General features: G+C 38.7%; 1 protein-coding gene and 1 long non-coding RNA gene across 2 annotated transcripts; both read right to left on the bottom strand.

Annotated features, from left to right (window-relative positions):
- Positions 1 to 11,340: 11,340 nt before the first annotated feature.
- On the bottom strand, positions 11,341 to 22,494 carry LOC105420962 (wound-responsive protein-like protein). The gene is made up of 2 exons (XM_011626650.3): positions 22,356 to 22,494; positions 11,341 to 11,569 (listed from the first exon to the last, which is right to left on the bottom strand). The coding sequence occupies exons 1-2, from the start codon at positions 22,424 to 22,426 to the stop codon at positions 11,497 to 11,499; spliced, it is 144 nt and encodes a 47-aa protein (XP_011624952.1). The 5' UTR covers positions 22,427 to 22,494; the 3' UTR covers positions 11,341 to 11,496.
- Positions 15,110 to 18,926, bottom strand: LOC148781621 (uncharacterized). Its single transcript, XR_016058201.1, has 2 exons — positions 15,564 to 18,926; positions 15,110 to 15,470 (listed from the first exon to the last, which is right to left on the bottom strand). It is a non-coding gene; the product is annotated as an uncharacterized LOC148781621 (long non-coding RNA).
- Positions 22,495 to 27,182: the final 4,688 nt, after the last annotated feature.

Raw genomic sequence — 27,182 nt, 5'->3', positions numbered from 1 at the left:
GGTGTGGTTTTGAGGACCCCTAGCTGCAGGGTATTTGATGGGTTTAAGCTCGGGTTGGGCTAGCGGTCTTTCCTGTCGCTCTTTTCTCAGTGCCCCAAGGCCACATTGGATATGCTCTTAGCTTGGGTTGGGATTCAATTATGCCTTCGATGATCACTTGATTGACCCCATCATTTGGTGAGGCCTTCTCTAATGATTCTTCTTTTCGGTCTTTCCCATGCCCCAAGGCCTGCTGGGTGATTTCTGGCTTGGGTTGGGACTTAGTTTTATTTATAATATAGGAGATATGGCCACCTTAATGGTTAGATGAGGTCTCAATCAGCAATCCTTCTTTTCGATCTTTCCCCGTGCCAGGCCATATTGGGGCTCAGTTTTATGGATTACATGGATTCATCCCCCCTCGTGGTTAGAGAAGTTCATGTCTTCATAACATGAGGGTGAGATATATTCTTCGTGGTATAAGGGTTGATCCAGAATTTGATCATGTGTGGATTGAGCACTAGCCAACTGCTCTTTCACTATTTCATAAAATATGACTCTTTCCAGCATCGAATTGATTGAGAGCGGTATGCTTCTATGACTAAAAAAGATGTTTGTATTCATGAGTTGCATTTTATATCATTAAGCTGATTTTAACAGTCTCAGTGAGTGGACACCCGATGACTCGCAATGCGGCATCATTAAATCTTGCAACGAAGTCTGCAAAGGACTCGTCATCTTTGGTCTAATGGCAAAGAGCTCTCTTAGTGATATTTTTTGGGGTTTGTTCACTCGAAAATGTGCAACGAACCTACGAAACATCAATGACATGACGTATTTGGATGATCTCTTGTGAAATTGTCATACCATGTAAGTGTGTCTCCTACGAGACTGTGGGCGAACAAAGCCATAAGCAGGGTAGGCTGGTCGCGGATTGTTGGGACCCTGAGTTTGGATGATCTCTTGTGAAATTGTCATACCATATAAGTGTGTCTCCTACGAGACTGTGAGCGAACAAAGCCATAAGCAGGGTAGGCTGGCCGTGGATTGTTGGGACCATGAGTTGGTTGCTAGTTACATGAAGAGTCTAGATCTCCTTTTCCATCAAATTGGTTTTGAAACTCAAGACGAATGAACCGGTGAAGGGATATCGTCAAATACTTCCCAAATACTTCCCAAATACTTCCCAAATATGACTCAGTAGGCATATTATCATGTACTCCTAACCGTATAAGGGTATCTTGAAGATCCTTAACAAAAAAAATTTTAAGGCTACATACCTAGCTAGAACAGATTGGACGGACTGGGTCGTTGGGTTACTCTCTACCATGAACTGGTTGATTGGTGGGTCGACCGACTGAGTTGTTGGGTTGCTCCCTACCACGAACTGGTTGATTGGTGGGTGGATAAGCAAAGGCTGGTATGGGTCACCCACGGGTTGAGGATGGAAGGTCAAAGATGGTAGTGGATAAGCCATATGTGGTGATTGGTAAAGAGGTTGTTAGTGGGCTGGTTGGCTAGGGCTAGCCATAGTTTGAAAGTAAGCTTGGTTTGCTATTGGTTGGTCACGGCTGGTAGATGAGGGTGAGCTGGCTGTTGAGGCACTCTTGAGTCGCCTGTTAAGGGCTTGTAAGAGGCAGTTGACCAACGTTTCTGTGGTGTGGCCACCCTCGACCAGGGCATTGGTTGGAGGCAGAGATGGAGTACCCCTATGACTAGGTCCATGGCTAGACCTATGACCATAGGTTGGCTGGTGCCCCAACTTCTAGTCAGAAATTCTAGGTTTGGTGATTGGGGTATCATCTTCTGATTTTTGGGGTTAACCCGGCTTGGGCCGATTGGCTCGAGGCTATTTAAGGTCTGAATGTCCACTTGGACTTGATCATGTCGGTGTTTTAGGATGCGACTCCTAAATCTTGGAGGATTGCCCCTGGTCAAGGTACTTATTGTGGTCATACGAACTTGATGAGCCATAGTTATGAGTTTGCAGTCATGAAGACTAGCTATTTGGAGCCCGGGGACTCCAGTGATGGTGTTATATGGATTGGAACTTAATTCACCATTGTTGGTTTGGTGGCTCCAAGAGCATAGGAATAATGCCCCTTGGACCAATGGTGGGATGTCCTTGACCTAGGTTGGCACAAGGTCGTGGATTCGATATCCAAGCCGAACCCTAATTTGGCTTTGTAATGGGACATGGTCCTAATATAGGCACAACACCACACGAGATATTGAAGTTTTTGATCTAAGTTTCTATGGGTAAGTCAAAGATTGGGGGTATTCTAATTAAGGGTAGACTTTCCAAATGAGATGGGTCAGGGTATGCCCACCTTTGGCTCGAGCCTCACCGGTTATGGGACCAAAATAGTGTAGGGTGCTCTTAGAGGCCAGGAATATATACAGAGGATATCCTCTCATTGCGGGTTCGCTCTCCTAGCTGGCCTTCCTCTAGGAACTAGCAAGGCAATATGCACAAGTGAAGGGACTGAATATCAAGCATAGTTTGTGCTAGGTGGGGTGTGCTTCGAGTTTAGGGTGCCCGATTAGAGGTACAATCAGAATGAGGGGCGAGGTGACCATAAACAAAATGAGTGTTAGCAGGCAAGCGTCAGGCATAGTCTGTACAAGGCACGCCACGGGTCAAGTGGACTCGATCGGGGGCTCAATTAGAATGAGGGCAAGGTGCCCCAAGTAGAGTGAATGATAGGGAGATGAGGACCAGGCACAGCCTGTGTCAAATGAGGTGCCCCCCGAGGGCCCGATTGGAGGTGCAATTAAGGCAAGGGCATTTGTGACCCTCAAGTTTTTTTTTTTTTTTTTAAGTAGGAAAAAAAGTAAAGAAACTAAGAAGCTAAAAAGAATACAAGGACTATCTAGGAATGAAAAAAAGAAGAATGAATTTTTTCGGAGTTGTAGAGGGCCAATGACACCACTGGAAGCTCCCAATTTCAGCATTGGAAGCTCCCAATGTCAGCATTGGCAACTCCCAATGTCAGCACTGACAACTTCAGTGTTGGGAGAGGCCTTATTGAACTCAAATCTCACCAAAAGAAATCCAAGAGTCCAGGTATCAACGTGATTAGTCCAGACGTTGGTGTTGCTAAGAGCAACGCCAAGCTCAGGCCCCCAATTCCAAAAAAGGAACCACAACAAGCAAGAAACGGGATATAGGGAGAACAAAGTGTCTTCGGGCGCCAAGGGACGAAACAATGCTAGTAGCAGTGCCAACGGTGGGGGTAGCACTCCAATGTCACTACCTCTAATGTCAGCTTGCTCCAGACCCATAATCCTCAAAAAATGCCCCAAAATGAAATGATGTGAGTTTTCACCTGATACTACCCCCTTTGAGACAAGGTCAGAAGGGTACTTTAGTGATTTTTCCGCTTTAGAAGCTCTATGGGCCCCACTGTGGGCGTCAGACTGTTTATGCGCAAAATTTTAGCAAAGCAATTGTGACCTCCGCCTCATTTTTAGGCATAAACTCATCAAATCAGTGGTAGATGAAGGGGTCTCGTTGAATTGCAATCCAGGTGAGAGACTGGCCACAAGACTGCCCTTAAACAGATCATCGGCAGCCTCATTTTTAGGCATAAACTCATCAAATCAGTGGTAGATGAAGGGGTCTCGTTGAATTGCAATCCAGGTGAGAGACTGGCCACAAGACTGCCCTTAACAGATCATCGGCAGTGCCAGCTCGTGAAACGGCAGAACTGAAAACTCGCGAGACGATTTTGAAAGGAGATTTTTCGAGAAAAGAGGAGGAGAATGAGAAAAAATTTCAGGAATAGATGAGAAAAGAAATGAAAAGAAAACAAGGGGTTTGAACCTTAAGCTTGGTCCCCATGCCCGGCACCCGGAGACGGTGCCAGTTCAAGATCCAATTTGATGTGCCAACTTTTATAGTTCATTCAGGACCCATCGGGTGAAGTGATTAGTGTCCGATGAGGTGTGGAGCTTTGAGGATGATAGGATCTAGGTTCATAGGTCCTAAGGTTAAAGTTTTGATACTGGGGTTAAATGGCTCAGGTCAGTGTTTGGTTCGGCAAAGTCTGGCTTAGAATCGATAGAGTCTGGCTCAGATAACGAACTCTGCTAGCATGCCCATCTCTTTAATATATATATATATATATATATATGAAAAAGTCTTCCCAATACCTATAGGCGAAAATGAGCAGTGATTTCGCTTACTATCATTTCCGTCTAAAGTTCATCACACGGTTATGATTGTCCAATAGTATTTTATTTACAATTTTTTTAAAAAAATCAGAATGATCTGAAATTTGGAGCGTGTGTACATCTTAGTGAGGCACACCTAATAAAAATGTAAAAAAAATAATTCACGAAAAACAAATTAACCAAAATACCCCCGAAACTTTTCAGGGTATTTTGGCCAACATTTTCATGTAAAATATTTTTTTGATATTTTTTGTAGATTCACCTATTTTTTATGAACACACGCTCTAAATTTTAAGTCATTCCGATTTGTAAATAAAAAATGAAAAATAAAACACTGTCGGATATAACTGACCGTGTAATGTACTTTAGATGGTGATGAAGATAAGTGAAATCACTATTCATTTTCACCTATAGACCTTTTGTAGTATCTTATTTTATATATATATATATACTCTCTGCTAGTACACCCATCTCTTTCTCTTTCCAAAACCAATCTCTCCATACTCACTTCCATCTCTTTCTCTGTCCAAAACCAATGGCGTGCTCCCTTCCCCTCCCTCTCTCTATCTCTCAATATTCTTTATTACTTCTAGTCACTAAACAGCGTGTCTCTCTCACGTACATATCTCTCTCATATTAAGGAAGTATACGTTGCTACAATCTCTCTCTCAAGTTCCTTCTTTAGCTCCACTCTTTACATAAGATTATCTCTTTCCTAACAACTTTGAATGGAGTTTCGAATCATGAAAAAAGATCTATAACGAATTTCAATTAAGAGTTTCCATAAATTAGAGAATTATCAATAAATTTATACATTTAGATAAAATTTATTCATTTCTTATAGTTTCAATATTTGTTTACGTATATTGTTTCATTTAATTTTCAAGTAACATAAAATATTATTATTTTTCTTTATCCAATCGGCTTTCTATTGTAAAGGGAAATTAACTCTCACAATCTATCTTCTCTCTACATTCATCTTCAATACGATATTTATCAAATTAGTTATCATTAGATTAAAATAATAATATATAAACTTACACATGAGTGCATAGTAATGAAATTGTATTAGTTTATTGAGATTTAATGCTCTTATTTGGTGCCACATATACTTGGTACTTCTTTTTTATGCATATCTTTTTCCTTTTGTTTAGGTCTCTTTCTCCCGACCTCTCGCACATATTTTATGGATCTTTTCTTTATCCAATCCTCTCTCTATTCTCGAGGGAAATTATCTCCAACAATCTACCTTCTCTCTATATCTATCTTCAACATAGTAATAAAGGATTTATCTCATAGGTTTTTTTGTTTAAATAATAATAGAATATACCACAATCTAAAGTCCCTCTATTTGTAGGGAACATGCCTTACACTCTCTCTAGTTGTAGGATCCCTTCGTATTCTTGAGACATGTGTCCACCTTTTAATTGTGGCATAATAATGTTAATATAAATATATCTTAACAAACTCCCATAAAAAATTCATATTTTACCAGTTAAATCTCTATAATGAACAAAAGACCAAAATAACCCCACACATAAAATCTAAAAATAGAAAAATAAAACAAATAAAAAAACCCATTGTATCATTTTACAAATATTTTAGAAGAAAAAGTGTACAAAGAGACTATTTAGGAAAGAGGTCACAATCACTCTTGTTCATCAAACACCACTATTGAAATTACCTTCAATTTTCCTTTGTTATTGGGGTGCATGTAAGATTCCAAGAAGTCTTTGAGAGGATAAGATCACAGTAGAGTCCTTCCCTTCCCACAAAGTTAGGGCAGCATTTTTAGGTTTGCCTGCCATGTAATGGTATGCATCCCACCATTGTGCACTATTATTCTTGCAAGGTTGGCAGTTGTTCGTGGCAATTCCTCCACATGCGAAGAAACTCTGAAATTAAGTGTAGTAATCGGATGGGCGGCCCAATTCTAAAAAAAATTAGGGCTTGGGGCACAAAATGTGGCTGAGGGCCAGGCCAGACCTGGGCCTAACTTGTGGCAGGGTTGACCTGCCCTTTTTGTTTTTCTTTTACTTTTACTTTGTCTTTTATTTTTCTTTAATTACATTTAGCCTGACATGTCCTAGCCCGAGTTGGATAGGGCTAGGGCCAAGGCCTCCTTAGCCCGGGCTAGGCCTAAGCCAACCCAATGGGGAACATAGCTGGGCTTGGGCCAAATCTAGCCCGGCCCATTGCCAGCCCTACTTGGAATGGCCCAATCCTAAAACATGCACTATATCCATTGAATCCTATGGTACATGAGAAACAAATTTCTATGACATTTAAGTGAGGGTTAGCAATGAGTCAGCCAGACCTGGCCAGGGCAGCCCTAGCTCTAGCCTGGCCCTAATCATTAAGGGCTAGCAAGGCCCTCACCAGGCCAAGAGGCCTTCACCCAGCTCAGCCCTAACTCGGGTCAGGCCTAATACACTTGAAGAGAAGAGATAAAAAAGAAAATGAAGCAAAGGGCCAGGTTGGTCTTGTTATGGCTTGAGCCCCACCCCGCCCCGCCCCGCCCTGCCCCGCCCCACCTTGCCTCGCCTTATCCTTGGGCCACAATCCCAGGCCCTAGTTTTACGATGCCTAGCCAGGCTACCTAGCCCATTGCCCGGCCTAAGTTTAGTATTGTTATGGGCTTCCGAGAGAGATTCAAAAAACGTAAAAATTGAATCTTTGATGAGTTGGGAAAGGGCACATGTTGTGCCCTTCAACCTAGCTCCATGCAACCGCTAGAATCTACCTCCACAATCTTATTCCATAAGCCCAATAAGTAGTTTCAGTCCCTCCAACAATCCCTTAGTTTCCGCCTTGTTCACTGTTGTTGCACCATAAAAACCAAAATAAATATAGATATAGTTACCCCTGAGGTCCATATTGATACCACTAAAGCCTGCAAGACTTGGTTTCTCGTATGAACGGTCATCAAAGTTTAATTTCAAGCAGTTTTCAGACGAAGGGGACCAAAGTATTGGTCTGCTTTGGTTGCGAGTATACAGTTTGGCAACTTCATATGGATTCTCGATAAGCTGCGATTTTGGGGATGAATTTCCAACCTTTATTTATAAAGAACCATTTAGCTGCCATTGCTGAAATATTCCACTTGAGGAAGTTGGTATCAATGTGTACACCTTCTTCAAATGCCCTCATTTTTCTCTCTCCAAATATTCCACAAACTATTCGACTTGAGGAGGTTGGTATCAATGTGTACACCTTCAAATGTCCTCATATTTCTTTCTCTCCAAATATTCCACATGATACTAACCCACAGCGATCTCCATAATACTATCCCTATCTTTGACATACCAGGGTACATCCATTGTTGTATCACCACTTTCATACAATGGGGCATGGTGATGTACAAGTGGATCAATCATCTACACCAGTCCCACAGTTCTTGTGTAAATGGACAATGCAAAAATATACTATCAACTCTTTCATTATCCCTCATACACAATCGGCAGACATTAACTAAGATGATCTCCCTTTTTCGAAGGTCATAGTCAAAAATGTATATTCTAACACCGCAAAGTGAAAATAACTTTTCATATACCCTATATCATCCAAAATTGATGGACTTTGCAATTTTTTTTGAAACTAGAAAATTTTGATCTGAAACCTTACCATTTAATCAATTTTAGGGTCTAAATGAGATTCTTAGAAGACTTTCGGAGTGATTTTGAACTAGTTGACAACCAAACCATTGAATATAAAACATCCTTAACTGAAGATTTCCTTTATTCTGATTTTGTATAGCATATGTTGTACAACATTTTGTATTGGTCATTTGGTATTCTTGGAGACTTGGAATCTATAAATATGACCAAATGAAATATGGACGACAGTGTATGACCTATGAACAATAAATTACTAATGCAACATTCAGTTGTGTGTTTTTTTTTTTCCGACTGTTTTAGTTATTGGGAAAAGTTTATGTACTTTCTTTACAGTAGAGAAGAACTATCCTCTTCCTACCATCCAGCTCTCCAATTTTGATCAAGAGAATCACTCACCATTTGATCTTAGATCTGACATCTCAAAATATTTTATTTTTAGTTTTTTTTATACAAATTGTATGAATATGAAATTTGGTATGTGCATCTTCTCACTGGTGCGCACCTATAAAAAATATTAAAAATAATATTTCGATAAAATATAATGACCAAAATACCCCTTAAAACTTTCAGGGGTATTTTGATCATTTTATTTTATTGGAAATATTTCTTTTTATATTTTTCACTAGTGCAAGTTTAATAGAGGATTGGATGTCCAAGATTTGATCTCAAAATAGTTTATAGAAAAAAATTAAAAATAAAATAGTGTAGAAACATGACATTGTGATTGGGGCAATCTTAGCCCTCCATTCAGAATGGAGGGTTGGATAAGGAGAAATATATAAATTTTATGTTGTAGGGGAAGCATAGAAAGCTTGCCCTTAGTTATTCAAATACGCAAAATTTACAATGATTTGAACGTCTTTCAACATTCAAATAAGCAAAATTTTAAAGAAATTACTAAGTGTTCATATAAATACATAACTATACATATTTAACACATATATAGGCATAAATACATATCGGAATGAATTTTGTCAACCCACTCGCTGATAACCACAGTGTCAACCAACGGTTCAGATTAAATCTAGACCAATCTAACGGTCACAACCTTATTTCGTATTTGAATTTTTATTTTTTTAATGCAAATTCAAATCACTTGAAATTTTATGCATTCATTTTTCTCAGACACACTTAATAAAAATATTTAAAAAAAAATTGTAAAATATAAATTGATCAAAATACCTACAAAATATTTCAGAGGTATTTTGATCAACTTATATTTTGCATATTATTTTTTTATATTTTTATTAGATTTTCCTATTTTTTAATAATAGACACTCAAAATTTCAAATAATTTGGACTTGTATAAAAAAAAAAATGAAGATTGAAATACGAAATAAAATCGTGCCCATTGGATTAAACCCAGATTGAATCTAGATCGTTGGCTGACAGGATTTTTTCTCTATACATATATAAACATATATGTATGTTTGAGCTGTATATGTGCATATCTCACACCTCTAGGCAGCCGTCCTAGGCCACCCCGGCCGCCTATAAGCCGCCCCAACATTTGTTAGAACCTTGTTGCTGCATTATAAATTTAGCAAATTTAGTGGCTCTAAACCCATCAGAGCCTTAATCACTTTGAAGAGCCTGCAAGTGCTCCATCCCATTGCCTCATATGAAGCCCCACTTCTCATAAACTTTCTCTGTAACAAGACGCACATTTGTGAGAGTCAATGCACTTAGGGTGAGGTGTGTATAAGGTTCCATCTTGGGAAAATTACTAAAAATCCTCTAAAATGAGGTTTTTAGATCTTCTACCCCACCCTAATATTTTTTAACTCAGTTTTTTAAAAAACCAACTTTTTTTACTAAAACCCTTTCCCCCGCAACTGAAAAAGACTTATTTTTTTTGCCAAAAATACCCCTTACCGTACCTTTAACGTGCAATCAAATCCTGCAGACGGACCCAATTTCCATTAACACCGGACCGCAGTTATTATTCACCGGAGTGCTTATGAGAAAACAATAAGCCAAATCGAATATCTAAAACGTCGGACTGAAGTGCCTGTGTATCCAGAAAACATATCGTCGGAGTGCTTCTTAGTTTTCCCGATGCGCATTTTTTTTATTCCGAACTGGCTATTAACAGTGAATTAATCTCCAGAGTGAATTCAAGAAAAGCCAAAGTGCCTTTTAGTTTTGCCATAGTGCTTTTTACAGATGCCAGACTGCTTTTTTACAAATGAACTAATCTCCAAAGTGCTTTCAGCAAATACTAGAGTGCTTTCTAATGTTGCTGGAGTGCATTTTACAAATACCGGAGTGCTTATTTAATAGTGAACATTCTCCGGAGTGCATTCAAAAATGCCGGAGTGCTTCTTAGTTTTGTCGATGCACGTTTTTAAGATTCCGGAGTGGATTCAAGAAACGTCAAAGTCATTTTTAATTTTGCCAGAGTGCTTTTTACAAGTGCCGAGCTGATTTTTTACAGTGAACTAATCTCCGGAGTGATTTCAAAAAATGCTGGAGTGAGTTTTAATTTTGCCGAAGCACGTTTCATAAATGCCGAACTGTGATCTCCGGAGTGCGTTCAAAAAATGCTGGATCCCCCAAAAATGCTCTTGGTTCATTCCTTCATTCTTTGTTTGCTATAAATACTGATTTTCTTTCACCGAACAACCTTCTTTCTCTTTCTAAAAAAAATCTGTATTGCATCTCTCTAAAATACCACAGACAACCTTCTCTCTTTCTAGAAAAGCTCTTTGTTGTGCAAAATCTCTCTATAGAAAAGATCTGTGTTGTGTGAAATCTATCTCTAGAATACTTTTATTGTGTGAAACCTGCTTCTTTCTCTCTCTAGAGTACCCTCTATTGTACAAAAACCGTGAGGAAAAAGCGCGGTGAGCATGATGAAGACCGTGGTAATGAAAAAAAATGTGGTGAGCATGAAGAAGAGGTCGTGAACCCTGAAAAAGAAATCATCCGCATGAGAAAAATAGAGGAATAGGTAAAAACCAGAGTTTGCGAAGAAAACTGAGTAAATAGGTTAATGGAAGGGATTAGGGAGGTCAAAATAAAAGTAAAATTTAACTCCTCTTTTCTTGGGTTGGGGTGTTTTAATAAGAAAAGCTGATCTTTTAAAAAGAAGAGTAAAGAAATGTTAAGATGGAGGGTAGAAGGTCTAAAAAGACCATTTTGGGAGAATTTCTTAGTAATTTTCCCTTCTATCTTTATGCAGTAGGAGTAATAGACATTTAAATTTTGTGAGGTTGCAATGTGGATTACCTTATGATGGGTTGAAAATCTATTTTCAACCCTAGCTATGAAATTTAAAAAAAACAAATTTGAGAGCTTAGCTATGAAATTTAAAATGCTAAAAATAGAATAGATTGAACATACACTAGAAAACTTTCAAACTTATAGCTTATTACAAGATACACTATTTCTAAAGGTCGATTTTTTTTCCATAAATGATTAATTAGATAGTTTTCCAACATCGGAACACTCTTCAAGACGATTTTTGAGGGGCACCTTACATCAATGGTATAGGGTTCACACCTTATATGCACTTTTTCCATATGCCTATGTCTAAATGCAAGTAAATAACATTTGTTTTGGCAACTTTGGCAACAAAATCACATCATATTGAGCGAACGAGAAATAGGACTCTGAAACAGAGTTGTGTAACTCTATGAAGAAATGTGAACAATTACATGCATGTTCATTATATCCCTATTTCAAAATCAAATCAAGCACACACACAACCATCCATTTTATCTCACTCGGTCATAACAGGCTTGTTCTCATTTGCTTTGGGCTTCTGCTCCTTGGGCTTCTGCTCTTCTGTTTTCCTGCTTCATCCAAGAATTTCCCATCATATTGAGAAGCAAACAATGAAGAATAAACCACACAAAAACTCTTGCCGCACAAACAACACATACTATCTATCCCTCATGCATATGCACCAAGTTCATTAAGCCTACTAGAAACTGATTAAAAATAAAATCTGTAACTTAAGTTGGGCATAAATGAGAAGGGTTGGGAATGGCCTTCTAGGCCTCGGTAGTCAGGATGATTCCAGAGTTCCACTCCCACCAAGGTACCAAGTTAACAATCAATAAAAAGCGAACAAAAAAAAATAGACTAGCAAGGTCACCCATTATTCCATGGGGCAAAAGACTCCATGCATTTGTGACTTTATGCATACAAATGCACAAAGAAATGAAAATATCACAGGAATGTAAATAGGGGCTCTCAAGCACACACGCTTATACACACATGCGATAATTAAATATCTAGGGAAAATATCATTTAGGGGATCCTTACAAAATCTTTAGGCAGGCCAATGACATCCCAAATCCCAATTAATACAAGGGAGTTTACTGTCTAATTTTCATTTCACTCAAATACCTCCTCAAAATTTATATTCAGAAATGTCTAAATTACCCATGTACAGGGTTTGGTTGGGAAGCCTAAACAAAGGGCATTTCAATCATTTCATGCACCTTAGAGGCCACAACCAAATTGCAGGAGTACCCATGCTTGTTCGAGGTTTCCAATTGAGCAAGAGCAATTTGAGCATTTGGGAGATATTCTTTAAAGGCGTACTTGATTGAAATAAAATTGCAAAGTAAATCCCTCTATTGTTCATTGGGATCTTTTGTCCCCTTTCATGATTTTATAAGAGCCTTTGTCACTTCAAATGATATGTTCCCAAATATCTACTTGAGCATGTGAGTCAAGGCGCATACAACCTTAGAGGACTATCTAACAAAAAATTACAAGCATACAATTTCAACTTAAGAGCCGATAATTTATCATTGAAACAACTCAGATTTAAACTGCAAAGAATAAGGCACATATGACTTCCCTCAAGTAAGAGATTCCATTCCTATGAGTTTATCCTTTATCTTTTAAAAGAAAAGACAATCTCTTTGAAGTGCTCAAGTAAATATGACTCTTGCCTTGAAGGGGTGCTTAAAAGTTGCAGCAACTCACTAACAGTCTATTTACAAACTTCATAACCCAATTTGTGAAAGTGAGTTTAGTAGAAGATGCTAGACCAATAATGAGATTGGACCCGATAGATGGAGAGAGCAACCACCAGACAGCCCAATGAAGCTATAGAGAGCATAAAGCTTCTTTATTATCTAACAGCCCAACCAAGCAGCATTCTCTCAGATGCCGCTGCTAGTGGATAGTAAATACCCAGCTTTGCTGTTTTTTTTTTTTTTTTGAGGAAAAGGTTAACTACCCAGCTTTGCGGTTCTATACACTCTTTTACAAGATCCAAGGGAAATTTGTTTGCCAAATGAATCAAATTAAATGGAGAAATCCCAATGAACATGTCGGGAGTGTGTCTGGAAGTTTCTTTGATGACTAATGGGCTTGCAGCACCAATGGATTGACTGGATGCATATGCAGTTTGTGAGACTCCTTTATCATGGTCAATGCACAATGACCTCATAGTAAAGCTTGAGAGGTTTGAACCAAGGAGAACCCCAACTCCTATCAATTTTCACCACCATAAACAGACACCAAAAGAAGCTCCCCAACACCACCTCCAATGGCTAATGTGAGGCATTTAAAGCCTAAAGTGAATATACCGTTCCACATTCACTATGTGAGTGACATTGATCTTATGTGGAGCCAGCGAGGAACAAGCTGCTAAAATGCTCCTCATATTCCATAATTTGGCATTGTGACAAGCCATAGGATTAACTTGCACCAATGTTTTCGAACTTGGCTTGGACATGAAACCCAGCCACAGCCATAACTGAATTACCCAGGTGAGCCAACGAAAGAGCAGAAAATAAAAATTGGAAAAATTATGAAAACTAAAGAACACAAAATCTAACAAAACGATAGACAAAGGAAAAAGAATATACAAGAAAATAGAAAAAATTTCAAAAAGTAACATAATCAATTAAATATCATTTTCTCAGAAAAATGATAAAATATGAAATATAAGGTAATAATATTTAACAATCACTAGGGTCAGGATAGACTCATTTGGACCCCAAATCACTCTGGGAGCTTCTCGGTAGCTTCTTTTTACTCCTCTTTAGCCCACCGCCAAAGCTCCAATCCCCCCAAATTCAACCTTGGTTACTAAAGATCCCTCTGATTCCCCCCAAGATTCAATTTTTCAATTGGATCATCACCTCAGAGAGAGCTCTCACAGTAGACCAGCTTCAAAGGAGGGGCTCCAAATCCCTAATAGATGTATCATGTGTGTTGAAGAAGAGGAAAGCAATGCTCACCTCTTCATCCCTTGCAATTTGGCCTCCTCCCTATGGGCTGAACTCTTTCAGCTGTTCCATGGCAATGGATCACCCCACAAAATGTTCCCCATCTCCTGCACTCATCTTTCTCACCTCCCTGGCCTAAAGCTGGTAGACTACTGAGGCTGCCACTGACGGCAGCCACTTTTTGGGTCATCTAGGGTGAAAGAAATGCCAGAATTTTCTGAAGTCGGAGATCTTCCACGGAAGTTTTAAAAGAAAAGATGATATCCTCGGTCATTTTCTTGGCCTCCCATAAGGTGTTCAAAAACCTTTCCCACTCTGATTTTCTCCATAACTGGGCCTCCATTCCACACTCTCCTCTTATGGAAACCGCCCGAAGAGGGCCAAATCAAATTCAATTTTGACAGGTGCTCTTTTGGAAACCCTGGTCCAGCTGGTATAGGTGTTCAGTAACAAAGACATCAACATTCTACTTTCGTTCTCCATCCCAATTGGGTTCTCATATTCTATAGTCGCGGAAACTTCAGCTCTAAGGGAAGGACTCAGAAATTTCAACCCTCTGTGGGGCCACTCTCTTACCATTGAAGGTGATTCCTCTTGTGTGATTTATTTTCGAGGAAATTACCCATCTCAGTAGGATCCCTCTCGTCAGTTGGAGACATATTTAGAGACAAGCAAATGGTGACATGGACTCCCTAGCCAAAGCAGCTGCATCTATCTCTCAAGCCAAGCCAATTCTCCTACTTCACAAGGACCTGGTTTTCAGGCCTGATGTCCTCCTCTCAAGCTTCGCACCTGCCTTTTTTGGGTTTACAAATCAGATATGTATAGCATTTTTTGTTGCAGCTATGCTTTTTGTTAGGGCACCTGTCTGTGGGTAACCTATATTTTGGTTGACACCCGTCTGTGGGTTTCAGCCCCCTCCTTGCCTATCTTTTGTACTTAATTTCTTTAGATCAATAGAGATAACATGTTCAAAAAATATATATTTAACAATCATTAAACCATAAAATGTACATAGAAAACTAATAATAACTGAATTATAGTTGATCTAGTCAACGCATAAATCAATGATGAATCCATGTTAAATATTTTTAATCAATTTCTATATGCCCTTGAGTTTTATGGGGTTTTTATATTTCCTTTTCTTTTCTTTTTTTTGGGGGGGGGAGGAGGGGTTTACGGGGTTGGTTGGCTCGGGCAAGGCATCCTACCAAGACCGACTTACTTAAAGTGAGTCCAAGTTGACTAACAAGTAGAAACGCCTTTATGGCAACCACCATCTCTATTTCTTTTTTAACTGATGTAGCATCCACACCATGTGATGCTAGGTGGGTTATCAAGATATTTAAGCTTTGCACTCCTAGTAAGGGCAGAAGAAGTAACATCTTGTGGAGAGAGTTGCAACGAGACTTGCCCCATTGAAAGGCCAATTTCTTTCTATGCCTGACAGACCAGTGCTCCTCAAAGCAATCCTCTGCTCCAACCCCATCAAAGAAACATCCTTCCTCTAGATCACAGTCAAGGTTGCAGGAAGACTGGATAGCATCCATCAAACAGACTGTGATCTAGAGGAAGGATGTTTCTCTAGAGACACCTAAACAGACCATTGCAATAGTTGACAAAGGCCTGCTGGGTAAAAATCTTTGGCAGTTTAGTTTAGGGAGTCAGCAAGTCTATTGAAAAAAAGTCATCTCTGATTCTGAAAACGTAACACATGGTGCACTGGACAGATTTTACAAGCTTCTTTTTCTTATAAGAAAGTTCACAGTTGTTGGAAACGGGAGCAGGATAGGATCAAGGAATGCCGAACCGCCAGAGGGTGGAAGCTCCCTGGGATTAGGATTAATATATGTATATTCTATAAGTTAAGGAGCTAGATTCTAAGATACCTGAGCAAGATACCATGTCAAGGGGATCGAGGTTTTGACTTGAAGGGAACTAAGTTCCATTATAGATAAAATGAGATCAATTATATGATAAAATTAGGATCAATCCAATGTCAACTCGATCCATTATCATACATTATTACCAATGCCATAGTTATACTACTCCAATTGACTACAACAATACAGTTTAATAATATCATAATTGGCTTACATATGAAACTGTAGTTTTTTTAATACCATAATTCTTGTATATCACAATGTGATATGCACTGTAGTTTAACATATTCTAACGAAATAAATATATAATACCAAAGAGGACTAGTAGTTCAATTAATATTTTAATAGTATAACTCCTCTCTTTGGAGGGATTCTATAAATATGTAGACTGAGATCCCATTTTATAGGGAGCGAGATTACTATTTCTCTAAATCCAGCTCTCTCTAAGATCCTTTGGAGGAACCACAAGATCGAGTTCCTAAGGTGTGAGACCATGACCTTAGCCACAAGGTTTCCGCAACTATGGGACAACTTTCATAGGTTTCTTGAGTCCCTGGAAGGCGTCATTATCGCTCAAACAGCGGACGACTCATTTGGAGATTTGAGGTGAAAAGTTGCTAATCTATTAGGTACTTTGCTACATCATTGTTAACAGTTAACATATGACTTCTCAAAGTCCCAAGGATAGGGATAGTAGACCCCCTCGATACTACATCTTCTGTGCTTTGGATGAATAGTGGCTCTGAAAATGTCCTTACAAAGAACCACTACCTTACAGGTGATCTAATTCCCTAACTTTTGCATCCCATACAAACAGGATGAGTGGTGAACTTTCTGAACAAGTGTCCCATGGCGAGCGATACAATGTTCCATATATTTCTAGTACTCAAGTGTTAAAAGCTGATACTGCATCCGTACAGCTAATATTTCTAATAGAACAAAATTTTACCTAAGGTATATTAATTATTTTCTCATCTATAAACATGCCAGCACTTGATGAAGCGATAGAGCAAAAGATTATCTACAAGATACCTTGAGTTTGAAACTATTAGGAGTAGATAAAGGACAGCCAAGATCCACTACCAAGCTCCAATATTTTTTATTTTTTTTGGAAGTGTTAACCTTTAATAAGAGAAAAAATAAGTACAAGAAACCTTGGCAATCCACAGTAAGGTTGGATGCTCAAGGGAAAAGAGGGCCAAAAGTGGAATCAAAATCCTCTTTTAAGAGGTTACAGTGCGACACAACAACCTAGAACAACAGGTCTATCCACCAAAAAGGGTCCAAAAAATTGAGAGTAAAAAACTAAAAAGCCCAAAAAAACTTCTAGTCCTCTGCCATTGCTGCTGCTTCTTTGGCTAGGGAGTCAGCTTCTTGGTTTCCTTCCCTCAATGTATGCATCCACACGATGGACATATTCCTGCAAAGGTATTCAATTTCGTCAAACAAGTGGTTCAGATGCCAGGGGGGTGGGAGGAAGGAAGACTCTGTGCCCATGAGATTGTGTTCTTGGAATCTCCCTCGACGAGGAGGAAATGTAGGTGGAAGGGTTGGATGAGTTTGACACTTTCCAAGAGTGCCAACACTTCAGCCTCCATGGGATTAGCGTGGCCAATGTGTTCGGAGACTGTTGCCACAGTAGTGCCAAGGTGGTCTCTGAGGATGGCTCCAATACCTGAGAGACCGGGGTTATTACTGAGAGAACAGCTGCCAAAGTTGAGCTTAAGCTTCCCCACAGGGGGAGGTTGAGCATGTTCTCTGACCAAGGCAAGCTTTGGCTGATTCTACTCCCATGGGAGTCTTCTAGGGTATATTGAAAGAGGCACTAAAGGCTTTTTTAGGGTAGATACACTAGATTCCAGACTGGTCTCAAGAGGGTCAAAGACTCAGAAAAATCTTAAAGCCTTGATTACTAACAAATTCTAGGACACATCAGTCTAGTCTAAATCTCTTTCAGGATATAGGATGATGGCCCATAGTCTTACTCCAATTCAATGCCACATCCTCCCCTCCCAAGTTGGGTATTTTAATCCCTTGAGATGACAAGTCTGCTCACTTCTAAAGGCCTGAAAGTCACAGCAACACCACATCCATGAAGCCACAAAACACCTAAATAGTCTGGGAGATGGCTTTTTGTTCTTCCCAGAGACAAAGTTTGGCAAAGGAGACTCTGTTAATGTTTTTCGTTAGTCACATAGGGCTTCCTCCTACATGGAAAATCATAGACGCTAGAGAAAACCATGAGATCTGCAACATGAGAACAATAGTTTTTTTTGAGAGAACAATAGTTTTAATCGAGTTCATACCAGTGCCAATGAAGTGGCAGACTCCATAGCCAGATAAACTGTAAGAAGATATTCTCTTGCCGTGGGGGCTAACCACATTCCTTCTCTTACTTTTTCCGAGTCTTCTCATGCACATGTCGATGTTTGTTTGCACTATGGTGCAGCTTGATATATCTATTTTCTCTTCTTTCTAAAACCGAAGTCAGTGAGAGCAAGGGAAAGCATTCCCCATTGGAGGAAAGAATACAATTTCAGCTCAACATCAAATTTGGAGGGCTCGAAGTCTACAAATACTCAGTGACCTTTATAATCCCTCATTTTTCAAATTAAGGACCACCGAGAGGAGAGACACATTGAAAGGACCACTTTTGAATACAAGTCTAAAGGTTAGACAAACATGGCTTTGTGTGCATTAAGATATCACTATGGTAAGTAACATTCAATGGACTGAATCATTCCTCCAAGTGTATGCCATGTATAGGCTGGCTAACTACTGAGGCCAGGGTAGCAACAAACTAATACCCAAAAATGAAAAATCACCAATTATTTATTTTGTAACAAATACTCTCTTTTGGGGTAAAAGCAGAAAATGATATATGGTGGCGTTTAAAAATTATCGCATAGCTTGCACTAAAACATCATAGGGCTTTTGGAAACTTAGACCACCTGGAATTTTGGGGTTTCTTTGTGAAGAGCGATTGAAAAATTCTACCATCCCTGACGATGGCACCTGCTTCTCTTCCCCCTAATGCTAACAATGACAAGAACGAAAACCATGTTTTCTCTACCTTTTCACTTTCTAGTGCCTTTTGTGTCATTGGTCTCTCTTGCACCTCCCTCGCTCCATCAAAAAAAAAAAACAAGACAACCTCCAAGCATTTGCTCCGAGGCCTCTCTCTCACATACACAAGTAGAAGAAGAGGAAGAAGAAGCCAAAAAGGAAGATGACCTCCATGCATTCAATGAGAGCCTCACGCATCGACCCATAAGCTCTCTCTCTCTCTCTCGCACGCATACACGCACAGAGTACATATATATATATATATATATGTACACACATACACTTATTAAAAGTCCCCACCCCCCCACAAAAAAATAAAAGACAAAAAGAAAACCCCACCACATCACACTTTAGGGAGTTGACTAATCCGCCTTTTTCAACATTGCTACGCAGTGCTGCCAAAATGCATTTAGGTGCCAGATAGAATTTAAACAGTGAAAAAGGCATTCAAATGGATAACTAATTATTAAATAAAATAGTAAGCTTCATTTGAATTGGTTATTCCACAAGCTAAAGTCTCGTTTGAAACGCTTGTTCCATGTATTGCCTTTTTGACTTTTAAAATTATCTTAGGTGCCCGATAGCCTTTTCTTAGCACTATACGGTTTAAAGAAAAAGGGATGTCCATCCTTTGCAACATAATGTAAGACACTCCTTATTTGCAGCATTTTACATTATGCCAAGCAGCTACTCAAAGCCTTCGAAATGCTCCTAAAAAAAGAGCAGTGACCGCCTTATAAAAGTGTCATGCCCTGTAATGTTGTTTCAAAACATTTCCAAGCACAACATTAGCTTGTCTACAAAATTTAAAACAAGGCGCAATTGACTAGATTTTCTAGGAGATGCAAGCCCTATTTGGAGGAAATAAATAAAGCCTTCATCAGGAGCATTTTGATGCATAAAAATCTTAGCAACCAATTGGTGCTCAAAGGTAGCTCATCGAAGTTGTAATCAGGGCTTAGCTCGTCGCTTTTTGTTTTCACAAGATAACAATCTTCTTTGATAAAACTGGAACATCAAAGTACACACAAGCATGCGAGCATTAGAAATATTTAATGCAGGCTCAACATTTGCATACATATCATATGCCGCAGACAAAATTGCAGAGGGGGCTACATTCATTACCTCAACTTCTGTTGTCTAGTGCGGCCCAAAGGAAAAAGTGAACATAACCTCAGTTGTAGCAATGAGCTTTAAGCTTGCCAAGAAGGAAATACTTTGATTTGCAGAGTAGTAGCTTGAGAAGGCAAGAACAAATCCCTTGAAAGAGAAACAGTTTTGATTCTGCAATAGGCTATAAACTTACCCTCACCTAATGCAAGCACGTTTGTTGCACTACTAGCTCTAAAATAAGCAACTAGCAGAGCTAGTGGAGGAAAATGTTATTAAAAGCCACAAAGTAGGCCACCTAGGGAAGAATTCTGCCTCAACTAACATCCTGTCTGGGACAACAATTGCCAGGTGGATGCCTTGGGGCCCACCAAAGCTGCCTTCAGTTTAGAAATTTTTAGTAGGTAAACTTGTAGCACATCTAAGGTGCCTATGGGAGGCCAGAAAGCAGAGAATTTTACAGCAATTCTACCCTTGCATAGAGATGGTTAGCAATAGTTCAAATGATACGATCATCTCTAGGGCCTAACTCCCTAATGACTTTGAAATCCACAAGAATAATAACATGCAGCAGTCTAGATTGCCTAAGTAAGGAGACCTCTCGCTGCATAGATACTAAATAGTGTCACTTGTGGAGGCCCAGAGCCCTTAAACATAGACAACGTGCATTAATGTGTAATGTCGGCCACATGTACATAATCTACCAGTATAATGCCACTACAGGAGACAAAACAAAGAGCAGCATGGGATGGTACATAAAGGACAAGGCAGAGCTCCACAGATTGCCTGATATATGGTTTAGTTTCACGCTTTGTGATTGAGTGCCATGTTAGAAAAGGTATTTTTTAATCTTTAGAGCACAACTACACAATGCAAAACAAGGTATCATTTTAGACCATTCATTGTCCTATTATTAAGAGTGTATTTCTACAAAACTAAAAATATAGTGAAGAGAAGTGCATACATAAGTTGTACCCAAAGGTGCTGACAAACATTGACATATATGTGAAGAGAAATAAACCTCAGCCCATAAACAGGAAATCGTTCCCAACAACTGATAAGGCTAGAAAGTCCATCATCCAATATGGCAGTCTACAAAGATGAGCAGATCATTAAAATGTCGCCTTAAGGCAAGAGAGAAGGGCATTAACTTCAGTAGTCGTTGGAACAGCAATATCAACCATCCTCACAACAATGACTCGCATGTTGCATCATACATTTACACCAGTCTCATCTCTAAACTCCCACCCTCCAGGGTTGGCACAGGCTACCTAGGGGACTATGTTAAACTTAAACAGGAGGAATATATGCCTAGAAGGAGATATTCCTAATGCTTTTGAGCACAAAATTGTCATCAGAAAAGACGTAAGAAGGCAACCATATCAGTCACAAATTTCAACTGCCTTACTAGTTATGAAGCCACACAAGCTAGATATGACAAACTTAAGGCCCTATAGAATAAAAAATAGGCCAAATTGGCAGTAGAAAAACTAACTCCAAGTTGACTGCTTAGTATTAATGGGGGGGAACTCTCCATGACTCACTGACTGGCAGAGATGAGAAAGAGATAAAAATCACCAACCAGCATATATATAAAATGAAAGAGAGAGAGGGAAAGAGAGACCGACCAAGTCTTTAATCTAAGGTTATTTGGCCATCTCCAATACAAGGACATAAAAACGTCATTATAACACATCTTTTTCGACCCCAATAATTCAGGCTGAGAGAAGTAGCCTTTCCTCAGTAATGAGGATAAAAAAATTTCAAATGTAGACAACTGATTATTCCCAAAGGAGTACAGAGGGAGATCTAGAGACAGAGATATCGCTACCTCTCTAACCAGGCCAAATTGCAAGGCTATCAATCTTCTGAAGAATTTTGAGTACTTATTCACAACAAAAACATAACCCAAAACCGAAATTCTCAAACCTTCCGAGCAACCACAAACATAGAGTCCCACATACAATACAACAATAAACAGTTTCATAGCCATGGAAATTTAAGCAAGCAATGCATCAAAATATTCAGAGCTAATTTTTTACTTATGCAAAAGAAAATAATCATCCATTTCCACTCTAACCAAGAGTGATGATCACAAATTAATCAGCTTAAATAATGAAAGTACCGAAACTTGGACCACCAGAGGACCATCAAAATCCAACGACTTCTACTGTTTCAAGGCCTTTTCTCCCCAAAAGAAAAACAAAGGTAGCCATAGCAAAAACTTCAGAAACATATAAAGAAAGGAACCGCTTTATAACTTTTTCCATAATTATCGATCTAAACAAAAGCTCGAGTCACAAAAAAATGTGATGAAATATGTGTACCTTCTATCAGAGGCGCCACCTTTCTGGCTGAGAAAGGACCTGAAGAGGGGGGAATTCACGTCGTAAATCATGGCTTACCTTCCACGGAACCCTAAGTCCTTGCTCCGCTACGAAACCCTTGTTCCCGGCTCTGCTACTTTCAACAGCGAATGAGCGTACTGCCCAAAAATCCCCAAGCGATTGCTTATTTATAGGGGTTAGTAATGACCACCGATTAATAAAGCAAAATAGTTTGGTAGAGCTGCCGCCCTATCGAACTACGTCATAACTCAACGAAAATCGCTGTTCAAGCATTGAAAACCCTACGGGTTTTTTTGGATATCCGGAAATATTTTTTTATTTTTTTTGTGAAATATATTACTGACCTAATTCATGTTCTGTAAATGGATTGTTACTATTTAGATAGTATTTAGATGCAACTTAGGAACTCTTTGGTTATGTCGGTAAGAAATATGGGAATTACATTACCAACATTTTACTTGCATTTGCCTATAAACTACTATTTCTTTTTTTTTTGTTATAAAATTCAGTTGAATTGCAGAATTAAAGTCATCATCACACAATTTCAAAAAGATTTTCTAATAATAACATCATCACTATTTTAAAGAGAGAGAAAAATAAAGGTATTAATAATCACTACTCTAAAGATAAAGAGAGTGCAAAATATTAATCTTAATTATCACTATTTTAAAGAGAGAATGAGAACGTGAAATAAACTTATCATTGTTCCAACAAGATATACTAATGTTATTATCAATATAAAAATTTATAGAGAAATTCATCATCATCCATCAAAGAGAAAGAGATAATGTATGTGCGAGTGGTAGAGAGTAGGTATAGCAATTCAATAACCAAAATTCCCAAGTTCAAAAACCTTCACGGTCAAATAAAGAGAGAGAGGAACCCAAATTAAAAAAGTATGGATTTCACTCTACTTGATATGCCACGACCTTCTTGAAAACACTTCGAGTTAATCCAAAACACTCGGTCCTCTTCAATCATTTCTAAGAATCCCTCACTAATATTTACTATGTCATCATTTCATTATATACTCGCATGAAGACGGGTCAAGTAATGTCGCGAACCTGTTTAAGAGCTCTGTAGACCTCTCGTATATGTGGGTTTACTGCTGGTTTCCTCAACTCTACAATTGCAGCACCAATTTCTTTCACGGCTACACCTATTGACTCCACAGTATCAACCATGGCTTTCTTTTTCTTCCTCGATGGCATAACCGATGTTAATTTCTCGAATGGATTGGTGGTCATTCCATTCGTTCTTGATTGGGTCGGTGTCTTTGGGAAGTCCTCATCATCATCTAAGCCTACAATCGTCTCTCAAACATCTTCAACACCATCATCAATGTCCCTCTCGAGTTGTGTTGTTGTCCTGGCACTAACACCCTCGGCAAAATCATTGCAGACAATTATGTTCAGCTCCTTCTAGCATTCAAAGAACTTCCCTTTGAAGTTCTTTGCAAGCAAATTCGACTACACGATTAAAATAATATGCATTAACTTAAATAATTAATTTATATTTTTCAAAATAATAAAAAAGTAGATAGATGAGAAACACACATATACCATTACATAGTCATCTCATAAAGATTCATCGATAATGGCCATATGTAATTCTTTATGGGATGACATATGACCATTATGGATGAAGAATCACATATGGCCATTATCGATGAATCTTTATGAGATGTCTGTGTAATGGTATGTGTGTGTTTCTTATCTATGTATTTTTTTATTATTTTGAAAAAATGTAAATTAATTATTTAAATTAATGCATATAATTTTAATCGTGCAATCTAATTTGCTTGCAAATAACTTCAAAAGGAAGTCCTTTGAATATTGGAAGGAGCTGAGCATAATTGTCAATAATGATTTTGCCGAGGGTGCTGGTACCATGACAACAACACAACTAAAGAGGGACATTGATGATGGTGTTGAGGATGTTCGAGAGACGATTGAAGGCTTAGATGATGATGATAATGGTATTGAGCAAATAGGTGATGAGGACTTCCCAGAGATACCAGCCCAATCAAGGACGAATGGAATGACCATCAATCCATTCGAGAAATCAACATCGATTATGCCATCAAAGAAGAAAAAGAAAACCATAGTTGATCTTGTGGAGTCAATAGGTGTAGCCGTGAAAGAAATTGGGGTTGCAATTGTAGAGTTGAGGAAACCAATAGCAAACCCACATATGCGAGAGGTCTACAGAGCTCTACCATCTTCATGCGAGCATATAATGAAATAATAACAGCCGTAAATATTAGTGAGGTATTCTTAGAAATGACTGAAGAAAACATAGTGTTTTGGATTAACTTGAAGTATTTTCAAGAAGGTAGTGGCATGTAAAGTATTTTCAAGAAGGTAGTAACATGTAAAGTGGAGTGAAATCCACACTTTTTTAATTTGGGTTCCTCTCTCTTTTTATTTGAACAAGATAGTTTTTAAACTTGGGAATTTTTGTTATCGAATTGTTATACTTACTTTCTAACACACACACATGCATTATCTCTCTTTCTTTTGGTGGATGATGAACTTCATTATCAGTTTCTATATCAATGATAACATTAGTAAATCTTGTTGGAACAATGACAATTTATTTCACGTTATCATTCTCTCTTTAAAATGGTGATGATTAAGATCAATACTTTGCACTCTCTCTATCTTTGGAATGGTGACTATTAATACCTTTATTTATTTATCTCTCTCTCTCTCTCTCTCTCTCTCTAAAATGGTGGTGATGTTATTATTAGAATATCTTTTTGGAATGGTGTGATGATGGCTTTAATTCCGCATTTCAGCAAAATTTTGTAACAAAAAATAAAGAAATGATATTTTATAGGCAAGTGCTAGTAAAATGTTCGTAATGCATTTCCCATATTTATTCCAGACATAGCCAAACAGTAGCAATGTATTTCTCAGGTTACATCTAAATACTATCCAAACAGTAACAATCCATTTGTAGGTAATGTATTATAACAACAATATATTTCATAGGTAATGTATTATAACAACAATATATTTCACAGACAATATATTTCAGGTATCAAAACGACCCCTTAGAAAATATTTACATTTTCTAACCATGATTTTTAATGATCATAATGGTAGTAGTCAAACTCATCAAACTATTGTGAATTTTTTTTAGAGTAATTGTTGCCTTATTATTCATATGTACAACAGGAGTAGCTTGGAAAAAGTTTGTAGTCATGGTTATATTCACCTTTGTACCTTTTGTTCTACTAAAACTGTATACATATGGATCTTCATGTTAATATAAGTTGTGAGTAGACTTTGTACAAGTTTGAAAATTTTTGAATGGAAAAAAATCAGTTTTGATTAAATATATAGTAGAAATTCTGAATTTGTTCTATTTATACTTTAAGAAAAGACTGTCACACCTCAAGAATGTTAGTATCATTTGGGGTGTGACATGAATTGTTTCGGCGATTCATTGAACGATATCAAGGGACCAAGCAACAACCAATGACCCTCAGGGAGTTGGATGCCACCAAACAAAACGTTGGTGAGTCGTTCCCTGACTTTGCTAATCGATTTCGAGAATCTGCATCAAAGGTCATTGATTGTGCACTTCCCGAGACCTCTTAGATGAGCATGTACTTGGAGAATTCCCTACCAGAGTATATGAATTTCTTAAGTCACGGGTTGCGACCTTTCTCAATTCAACATATGATAGATCAAGTTGCTTTCTATGAAAGGTCAAAGTTCGCCACCGCCATTCCAACTGTGACAACCCAAACTTTTCCTGGCCAGTTAAAAGGCATGGCGGGATAGGGAAGTAAGAGGCCAGCACCGGTTGTGTTGGAGAAGGAGGCCAGCGCCGGTTGTGTTGGAGAAGGAGGTCAGCGCCGGTTGTGTTGGAGAAGGAGGCCAACGTCGATTGTGTTGGAGTAAGAGGCCAGCGTCAATTGTGTTGGAGAAGGAGGTCAGCATCGGTGGTGTTGGAGAAGGAGGCCAGCGCCGGTTGTGTTGGAGAAGGAGGCCAGCGCCGATTGAGTTGCCCAGCGCCGTTTGGGTTGTCCAGCGTCGACTGTGAAGGAGAAGAAGTGCAGCACCGGCTGGAAGGAGGGGAAGTATACTAGCACTGGCTGAGTAGAGAGCTCAGCACCGGCTGTGTCTCTGACATGCATGAGTTGGAGGTGACACTTGTTTAATACATACTGATGTGGGTGCCACTTGTCTAGATTTTGAGCCTCCTTGGTGACACTTGGCCAGCCACCCCAAACATGAGAGTACTTAAGCCCCTTTTTCTCACCCAAACCCCTCATTTTTACCTCTCTCTCTCTCTCTCTCGCTTTCTCTCTCTCTCTCTAAGACACAAAGTGGAAGAAGTGACTTTGTGAGTAGCCCTTGTCGGGCGGGTGAGAGCTGTGAGCAAAGGTTGGAGAAGGCCTCATTGTTAATTAGGTAAGTGGATACATTACCCTTGTATTGGAGTCATGGGAATGTATGGAAACCTAGGCATGTGAATGAGCAATAAAAGAGTATGTGATGTAGAAAAACATACATGTTTTTCAATGGAAATTTGGGGGTTTTTATTCTATGATAATGATGAATGTAAGAATGGAGTTGTGATTCTTAGATTATGTAAGAAATGCATGTTATGTGTGTTCACATTGTGAGAAAATGGATGTTATCATGTTCTTCATTATGAAATGATGGTTATGGAATGCATTCTTGACACATTAAGTGAAATCATGAAATTGTAGGAATATGTGTGTTCTTGATTAAAACTTTTGGACTGTCAAATGAAGCCCGATTGACCTCAAACGGCCACCGTTGGAAA

This window comes from Amborella trichopoda, chromosome 6 (assembly GCF_054954075.1).
Source record: "Amborella trichopoda isolate Santa Cruz 75 chromosome 6, AtrichopodaSantaCruz75HAP2 v2.0, whole genome shotgun sequence".
Taxonomy (NCBI): domain Eukaryota; kingdom Viridiplantae; phylum Streptophyta; class Magnoliopsida; order Amborellales; family Amborellaceae; genus Amborella; species Amborella trichopoda.
This window is presented reverse-complemented; position numbering and strand designations above follow the sequence as displayed.

Bases quoted from the DNA above. Each gene is read 5' to 3' on its own strand.
- LOC105420962 (XM_011626650.3), bottom strand. From the start codon at position 22,426: ATGATTTACGACGTGAATTCCCCCCTCTTCAGGTCCTTTCTCAGCCAG. The intron at 11,570-22,355 runs GTACACATATTT...TGGATGAAGCAG, and splicing joins GGTGGCGCCTCTGATAGAAG to GAAAACAGAAGAGCAGAAGC.